This window comes from Pelodiscus sinensis, chromosome 2 (genome assembly GCF_052426305.1).
Source record: "Pelodiscus sinensis isolate ZL-2025 chromosome 2, ASM5242630v1, whole genome shotgun sequence".
NCBI classification, from domain to species: Eukaryota; Metazoa; Chordata; order Testudines; family Trionychidae; genus Pelodiscus; species Pelodiscus sinensis.
Genome location: NC_143053.1, coordinates 159,508,095 through 159,517,305, shown reverse-complemented (window position 1 = coordinate 159,517,305; position 9,211 = coordinate 159,508,095). Strand labels below are relative to the sequence as shown.

At 39.2% G+C, this 9,211-nt stretch overlaps 1 protein-coding gene across 1 annotated transcript in view; it reads left to right on the top strand.

Annotated features, from left to right (window-relative positions):
• Positions 1–1,789: 1,789 nt before the first annotated feature.
• Positions 1,790–9,211, top strand: part of SPMIP7 (sperm microtubule inner protein 7) — a 49,121-nt gene continuing 41,699 nt past the window's right edge. The window contains exons 1-2 of the mRNA XM_006136376.4: positions 1,790–2,805; positions 7,307–7,404. Of these exons, the coding sequence (XP_006136438.1) occupies positions 2,292–2,805; positions 7,307–7,404 (612 nt within the window). The 5' untranslated portion in view covers positions 1,790–2,291. The remainder of the gene's footprint in view (positions 2,806–7,306; positions 7,405–9,211) is intronic.

Here is a 9,211-nt window from a genome sequence, read left to right as displayed (position 1 = left end):
TTGCGCCTCATCTTTGCAGGAGAACACACCTACAAGCATGGCTGCCTATGGGGCTGTGGGAGGTTGGTGCCTCCCTGTGTAAATCAACAAGGGGTCAAAGCAAGAGGAGCCCTTCATAGGACATCTTAAGGGGGAAAAACCAGTTGTCCTGGCATGGGGCCAATGTGGGCAGATTCCAAGTGGTGAAAGAAATGGCATCATCCGTTTTAGCAGGTTTATATAGCCCTGCTTCATATCCGAGGATCATTTTCCGCAGATTGAGGATCACATCCAGATACAAATTTTATAGCCATGCAGGACTCTACTGCATGTTTATTGTCTGGGAAATAGAGCAATGTTTTTGTGTCTAAAGACCAATGGTACAATTGCTTTTCATTCTTTACAGAGTCAAGGTAACAAAGATGGAGTGAGCTGTGAATTCTGTTCCATTTTATGAATCATCAGCAGAATTGTTTATTAAGTTCTATTTGCAGCTCTGTACAGCCAGTGTACCTGAGAGCACGTTCAGACCTCCTTTAATCACACACTAAGGGTGTGTCTAGACTACAGAGTTTTGTCGACAAAAGCGGACTTTTGTCGACAAAACTATACCTGCGTCTACACTACTGCTGAGTTCTGTCGACATAATGTCGACAGAACTCAGCAGTTTTGTCGACGCTGGTAAACCTCATTTTACGAGGCATAACACCTTCTCTCGACAGAGTTCTGTCGACAGAAGGTGTTATTGCATGTAGGGTTGTGTCTAGACTACAGGGTTTTGCCGACAAAGCAGCTTGCTTTGTCGACAGAGCTGAATGTAGTCTAGACGCTCTTTGTCGACAGAAGCTTTGTCGACAGTATCTGTCGACAAAACTTCTGTCGACAAAACCCTGTAGTCTAGACGCACCCTTACAGTTTCTCCTAACACAATCATAAGCTCAAGTTTTAAGTCAGCATTTTCAAAGTTGAGTGCCCAAAGTGTGAGCCCCTTTTAAGGCACCCAATTAAAAATGGCTTGATTTTTGGAAATACTGAACACTTTCATTTAAATCAGTGGGAGGTGGTGGGTGTTAGGTACTTTTTAGAGCCTTAAATACAGCTTTCCAAGCTAAAATTAGGAAAACCGCTTTGCAAACTTTTGGCTTTAACTTGTAATGAACCATTACCATCATGTCTAAGTTACAGTAAAAACAACTGATGAAACTAGAGCAAGGGCGGGGAAAAGAGTTGATCCGGCCCTTGGAGGCCTTGCCACTTCCCCTGTTCCCAGGCTAATTAGGGCCTGGGGGCGGGAAGAGTGTGTGAAGTCTCCTCCCGCTCTGCAAGAATTGCACGGTGCTTAGAAGCACTGCATGCTCCTGGTAGGGTGGCAGGATGCTACTTGTAGAACAGGGACAAGGTAGGAGGAGACTTCACGCGCTGCCCCCACTCGCCTCCAAGCCAATCAAGGATTGGGGGTGAGGGGAGTGCACAAAGTCTCCTCCCACTCTGCCAGGAGTGTGTGGTGCTTCTAAGAGCACCGCACAAAGAGACTTTGCCCCTTCTCCCTCCTACCCCCTCCTCCAGGCCAATCAGGTCTTGGAGATGGAGGGAAGGGGGAGCATGTGAAGGCCTTACCCCTTCTGGGGTAGCCTGGGGACACTTCAAAAATTTCTGAAGTGGTCCCTGCTCAGAAAATATTGCCCACCCCTGCTCTAGAGCAAAAAATAAGCAATATTTTGTAGATAATGTTACATGCCAACAGTCAATATTATTTATTTACTCTTAATAATACTTTTCTTTTGTATATGGTTAATAACTCTTCCATTGGTAAAATCTGTCTCTATTCTGTTCACATTTCTTATCTGATGTCAGTTTTGTAGTTTAAAAATGTACTTGTACAGAAATACTAAATCTTGGGAAAATTAAAAACAATTTATGTGTGTAAATAGTTATACTATACTCTCATTTAAAGATATTAACTGTGTTTCTCCAAGAGCTCAGATTATTATGATATACACGGAATTACAAGTGTCATTGTTTGCTAGTTGAAACAAACATTGTTTGCTAGTGTTTCACCAGTTGCCGAGCAACCAAAAGACTCTTTGCTCATATGACTGCTTCATTCTTTTCCTTTCTGGATCACTCACTGCTTTTCAGGGAAAAATTCACCATTTGAACTCCTGTGTTGGCTTTTATAGTTTCTGTGCAGTAATCTTTTGGAGGATGATTTGTAGTTTCACTGTGATTTGTTGGACAGGATTTCATAAAGTCCAAGAAACAGAAGAGAGCAGAATCTTCTTAATTTACTGGCATCTAAAACAATAAAGAAAATGGCCATGGTTTCCCCTGTAGCTGAAAGGCAGGTAAATGCCTTTAAAAGCTACAGTCGGTCAGGTAACCCACTTCACAAAATGGATCGCCATCAGTATAAAAATCTGTTAAAGAAAATGTACATGCCTTTTGTGAGAGGACCTGAGGATAAACATGATTTTGCCAGCTTCCAAGAAAAAGACAGTAATTCTTTTCTTAAATTCAATCCTTATAGCCCTCCTGTGGGGCCAGATTACCCTTTATTCCCACACCGAGATGATGTGCCTTTAGCTGACCCCTGTTCAGGATTCATGAGCTCAGGAGCTGATGCTGATTTGCAGCCCTACTGTGGCAGAGCCATTGAGTCCTTGGTGGATTACAGTGATGTGAAACCTCACCAGCGGGTCCCCGTCCCAGAAAAGACTGCACAAACTGTACACAGAAGACAGGTGGCCCTGTTGGAGGAGGTGAGTCAGGACAGACGTTGGAACTCCAAGGCAGTGTCAGATGTTTCTGTCAGGGCAAGACTTGGAGGTAATGCAAATTATGTATTATTTGTTAAACACAGAAAAAGTATGACATGGTACAAAACACAAATAAAGACAGTCTTCTCCCCCTAAAGCATTTACAATCAGTTTAACAGAACATGTTTGCACTTTGCTTACGCTGAAACCAGCAACAGGAATGAAAGCGAATAGTTGGAGGATTAATTGACTTAGCTGAAAGCAGCATCAAAGTGCCAAATTAGAAAATTGTAACATACATAGATAGGGCAGAGGTCTTTGAAAATATTCGTTGTTTAAAGAACTCATATTCTGTAAATGAAGTGGTAAAATAGAGTAACTAAAATGAGACTCTATTGTAATGTGAGCTGATAGAGCAGATTATTAAGGAAATCCCTCTGGACACTTCTGTAGCATTTTAATGTTATCTGGCAGATAGTGTTAAGTGATTCATACTTAGGACCTGTTCCACGTCTGTCCCCTTGGTAATCATAGAGAAGATCCAGCTCTCTGAGCCTGTTATCTTGCATTAGCAAGAATACACTCTATCCAGCTATTTTTAAGTCAGTGTATTGTAATATAACAAAATATCAAACAGCATTCATTTAGTAAAATGGGATCTGATCCTACTTCTGTCGAAGTCCACAACTCTTCCATTCACCTTCATAGGAGCACGATCAGACTCTTGGTTAATCTTTTAAATGGCAGAATGCTGAAAACTTTGGAAATGCAAAAATCTTTATAAGGCCTTCTAACGGCAAAGTACATTCTCAGCAGTAAGTTAAGGTTAAGCAATTACCATTAATGGTTTCTTTAATACAAATGCTGTTTAAAGCTAGAGCAAAATGTTACTAGACTACAATAAAGAGATTTTTGAGAGAAGGGAATACTGGTTGGAACCATAAACAAGCTGCTTGGCCCTTACCAAAAATCTTTCTGAGTACCACAAATTGATTGTGTTCCTAATCTCTGGTTTGTATCTCTTAGAAATTTTCACCTTAAACCTGAAACTTTAGCATGCAATGACCCTAAAAGAAATATGCTGTTTTTAAGATCAAAATAAATTTGGAAGAGAAACGTAATATTTATGATCCTCCCAACCTTACTCATTCAGTTTTCCTAAGTTCTGATTATTTTAATATTTCTTTATATATATATATATAATATACTGTTGTAAATTAGAACTTTGCAGGGTTCAAGGACTGGTAAAAAGCCAGACTGCTGCTAGCTATGAGGAAACAAAGGAAGGTTGGAGACACAGCACTCCATGGAGTTAAGATTTTAGCCTCTCCAGCAGGCAGTTAGCAGTCTTTAGTAGCTGGAGATAGTCTGGAAAGGGTAGAGAGTAAATCTAGAACTCTGGCCAAATCAGTCATTCAGTTCTCAGTGTAATGACTTGAAATAGAGGACAGATTTGTGATGCAGGTACAAATAAATCATGAGGGGCTTTTCTTCAGACACCCAGTAGGAACCAAGGTTGATTCTTGGTTAAGTTCAGCAAATTACTATTAACCTCAATGAAGCCAGGATTTCACCCTTAAAGTATACCTTAGGGCATGGGTTCCCAAACTGGGGGGCGTGAAGAAATTCTGGGGGGGAGGGATGTCAAGAAATTCCAGGGGGGGCACGAGGCAACCCAGCCACACACACACCCCGTCAATCCCACTCCAAATTTTGCTGCTATTTTTTTGGGAGGGAGGTGTGAGGGTTTGTCAAAAATCGAAAAGGGGGGTGTGATGCCGAAAAGTTTGGGAACCACTGCCTTAAGGGAAAAAAATTGTACACATCACAGATCAAGAGCAGACATGCTATATTTCACTAGGATAGTAGAAGCAAATTCCTCATTTTAGCTTCGTTGTCCAAAGATCCATCAAGCAAGCCATGGTCAGCATGGGATGAGTTAAAATTGGTAATTTTTACAAACGTATGCCTAAAACATTTCACACATTGGCTGTTTAGAAGACGCCTACTAAAAAAGATGACTCTTTAACCTGGAGGTTGCCAGACATGGGCTTGTTCTGATTTCTAACTAAGACATTCTACTGGCAAGGGATCCTGACAAAGAACACCCTTCTTCATTCCTGGTGTGTTCTGGCCTGTTTTGGTATGAGGGTCTATATTCTTTTGTCCACCCTTTTTTCAAGGCTATGATACATTCTGAATAAAGTCTCTCTTAAGGGATCAGGTAAATACTCCCCACTTGGGTGTGAGATAGGCTCAAAGATCTCTCTGCCTCCAAAATAACAGATGGAAACGCCGCCCTACCTCCACTGGCCCTGCCCTATGCAATGATGTAGATATCTCCCTAATATTAAGAAGAAAAGGAAACTGGAATAGTCAAAGGCAAAAATGTAAACAAAACCAAAACAGCCCAAAACCATAATATGAACAAAAATAAAAGATCAAGCCTTGCCAATCAGTCATGCATAGTTTACATAGTTCAGAATCATTTCCTTGTACTGCATTATAAACCAAGTTAACCAATAATTGAAAAATGCCAGCTGGTACTAACCAAAATAAATGTTCTTAATAACATATATCCTTTAAATAATTATCAAGCATGTATTGAAATGTGTAATAGTATACTTCCTGTTATCCTGTAAATTAGCTCATCAAGAAAGAACCATCTAAAATCCAAAGTAATCCTTTGAGAACCTTGTGCTATTAGTAAAACCAATTATATTTCCTCAAAGGATTTTGTTATTATGATTTACAGTTACATACTTCATTGTGTAATCGTTTTTTTCACTTGTGCCAAGTAATAGAGAAGTTATTTGCATCTTCAGCAGCCTTAGTTCTTCCTTGTTGTTTTTCCTGTCATGAAAGCCTTTACAATTTAAACTATCATTTTTATTTCTATGTTTCTTTGAAATCGTATTTCAGTGGTTGATCTCAGTTTACACAGATTTATAAAAACAATTATGCATGATTAAATGTTACTACAAAGGCTGTAATCACCTCAATAAGATGAATTTGATCTCATTGTCAGTTGCTAGAGTCTGATCCACCTCCTTTTGAAATAAATACCAACATTCCCAATTGACTTCAGTGGATGTCCAGGAAAGTGCATGACTTTCACGAGAAGATCATACTGTTACCAACTCTTGTAATTTTGTGACTCTAGCAATATGAGGTGTTTTTCATAAAGCATCAGCTCTTAGTTTTATGTGATTAGATGAGAACCACAACTATCATTAAAAAATGTTTAGTTTGCATAGTAGTGCAGAAAACCTTGAAACTGTGACTCAAAAGGCACCCTAAAGAGATACAGGCTTAGAAACCATAAGATAAATAAAATGAACCCAAAAATGTATGTCATAGATCCTTGCATCATGATGGGTGAAATCCAGTTTCAAATAAGAAACCAGCACTAATAAGCTCATTAAGTTCTTGGTAAATAAAAAAGTTGTGTAACCAAACCAGTGAATTCCCAATCTGATCAAAAAAAGCCTAACCATACCATCTTCAATCTTGTGGAATGAATAAAACCAGATGGACATTGGGAACTCCAGACACTTGAGCTCTGGACCAGAATTTATTATAATTATGCTGAATTTCTCCACAAAAACTAGAGTGCATGTGTGTGAGACAGAGAGAGAAAGAGAGAGAAAGAACAATTAGAAAATGAATTATCTCATCAGCAAAAAAAGGAGCAAATTATAATATACAGTCAGCGGAGATCTCTGAAAATGTATCTCCAATTAGTAAAGAACATGTAAAATTAGACTATCTGAATCTGCATATAAATACTATCCGTAGCTTCTGAATAACACCTGCACTCAGCATAGCTGTCATATTTACTTTTTATATCTGGCATGAAGAAAAGCACTCAGCCTTTGGCTCCAAATGACACCCTTTAACCAGAAAGCTGAAGGAACAATTTTTAGCATAACTAGTGGACAGTGCCTACATATATATAAGCTGGTCTTGTTCTCTTCAGTAGAGGACAGTAGTACACATACATCCCAATTAATTACAGCATTACAGGAATAATATTATTGATAGCAAGGTTCCCACATGTTTATTTGGTCATAACTAGCCTTTGAAATTCATAACACACTGAGGCAAATAGGGATGACATTCACTGTACTATAGCAATGTCCATATGGGATGTTGCGTTGCAGCAAGCTAGTGTGTTGTAGATTCGCACCCTGGCTTGCTGTGCAGTAACTTGCTATGTAGATAACATCTCAGTGAAATTTTGCCATAATTACCAATTTGAATATTTTTCCTTTATACATTCAATATGATAGCTTTATTTTCACTGATGACACACGGCATTTCGTTAAGTAGAGCCAAATCACAGCTGATGAAATGCTAATTATTGTTTCTTTCAGCTGCATTTTACTTGAATTTATTTTGCTGAACACCTGTAACTCTCTCTAAAGAATCAGGAATAGGTAAATATATATGGATGTAGTATATTACAGTCTTTATGATAATGTGCAAACTTATTTCATTTGTTTAATTTATGTCAAAAAATTAAGTACAGCTGTAGAATGAATAGAACAATACCATGTATTTTCTTTCAGGCTGGACAAGTCCAAAGAAAGTTATTCCTGCGCCATCTAAACAAAAAGACTCTTTTCAAATTCATAGCTTTGCATTTAATGTGGACCCCAAATGTAAGGTAATTATCTGCTTTTTGTTTCAATGATTATACAAGCTTGGATTTTAGAATAGACTTTTAAATCATGTATCTGCAAGCTTCTGGTCTTCAAAGGTACAGAAGTGAACGTACAAAATCAACTTTTGCCAACATTTACCATACAGTGGTGTAATCTAGTATTCTACATTCTTTTCCTAGTCTTGTTACAGTGAATTATGCATAGCATTTCACTGCTACACAAATAACGGCATAGTACCTGTTGACATATTCATTTTGTAATAGTGACCATTATCCCTGGTTTTTTAAGTCTTTTTGAAATCACACACAATGAACAAATGCTTAAAAATAAGATTTATACTGGTGAGATTTCATCAACTCTGTTCAGCTCTGCTCCTTGACTGAGGATTCTAAAAAGTGTCTATAAGCAAAATAATAATAATAATAATTAATTAATCTATTGTATACTTGAGAGAGTTTGTCTGTGAGTGAGCGAGAGTCCATTTGTTCAAGAACTACTCCTAATCGGTAAGAGCTAGCACCACCAAATTTGGTATGCACCTTCTTCTCATAACTTAAGCATGGTAAGGATTTGGTTCTGTGTTGGAGCGGGGTCAGAAGTTCCCTTTCCCTGGTGTGTATGGGGATGCATAAAACCATACAGAAAAAAGACAGTCACCCAGAAGGTGAAAGGGGCTAGCTGTTGGTGGCCCCCCTCCATCCAGGAGTACCCCAGCCCTGAGTCTCCCACCATCCAGGTGCCCTTTAGGTGGTGGGAGGAGGGAGCTGAAGCTTCCCCTTCCATTCATATGGGAACATTTCTGGCTGTTCCCCTTCATCACAGAGTGAAGGGAAAGTGCATCATTTGCTCTATTCCTCAATCTGGCTGAGTAGCACAGGGGGCAGATGAATCTAGACCTACCCCAGCTGGGGAGATTTGCACCCCTCCTCCAGCTGTTCTTACTGGAGTTGCAGCACCCATGGAGAGGTGCTTCTCACCTGACCTCAAGCTGTTGGAGTGAGAGAGGGCTGAGAGAGTTCTTTCTCCCTCGGACAGCCTGCATACTGAACCCCTCATAGCCAGCTCTACCCTATTTTCTTGAATGAAATAAAACAAAACTTGAGTTAAGGATCTGAGAATACCAGGTAAATTTTCTATTAATAATGTATAGAAGGCATAGATATGCCTACACACCCATGTCAGAGACAGAGCTGATGAAGATTTTCACAATTTACATAATGTGATATGATTAAAATTAAAATAAGGATACCCTGTTTAAATCAGTTACTTCTCCATCAGTCTTTTGCATAAAACAGTTACCTTCCAACAGCACAATTCCTAGGGAGTCCTTTTCTATATGAGGATACGTCTAGATTGCAGGCTTCTTTTAGAAGAACTTTTTTTCAGAAGAGATTTCAGAAAAAACTTCTACTGAAAGAGTGTCCACACACAAAAGCACATCAAAAAAGCACATGCTTTTTCGAAAGATAGCATCCACACTGAAGAGATGCTATCTCGCATTTAAGCTGTGATTACTATGGATGGAGTGGCCACCAGGGCACCTGTGCTTTTTTCTCTTTCCTCTTCTTTCAAAAGAACTCCCTCTTCCCCGTCCACTCACGCCTTTTTCCGAAAGAGCTCTTTCATAAAAAGACTTCTTCCTCGTAGAAAGAGGATTACCATCGCCAGAAAAACCCCTCTGTTCTTACGTTGTTTTTTTTTCAAAAGAACGCAATCGCAGTGTGGACGTGACTCAGGTTTTGTCAGAAAAACGTCTGTTTTTCCAACAAAACTCTGTAGCGTAGACATATCCTGAAAAGTCTAATGGTC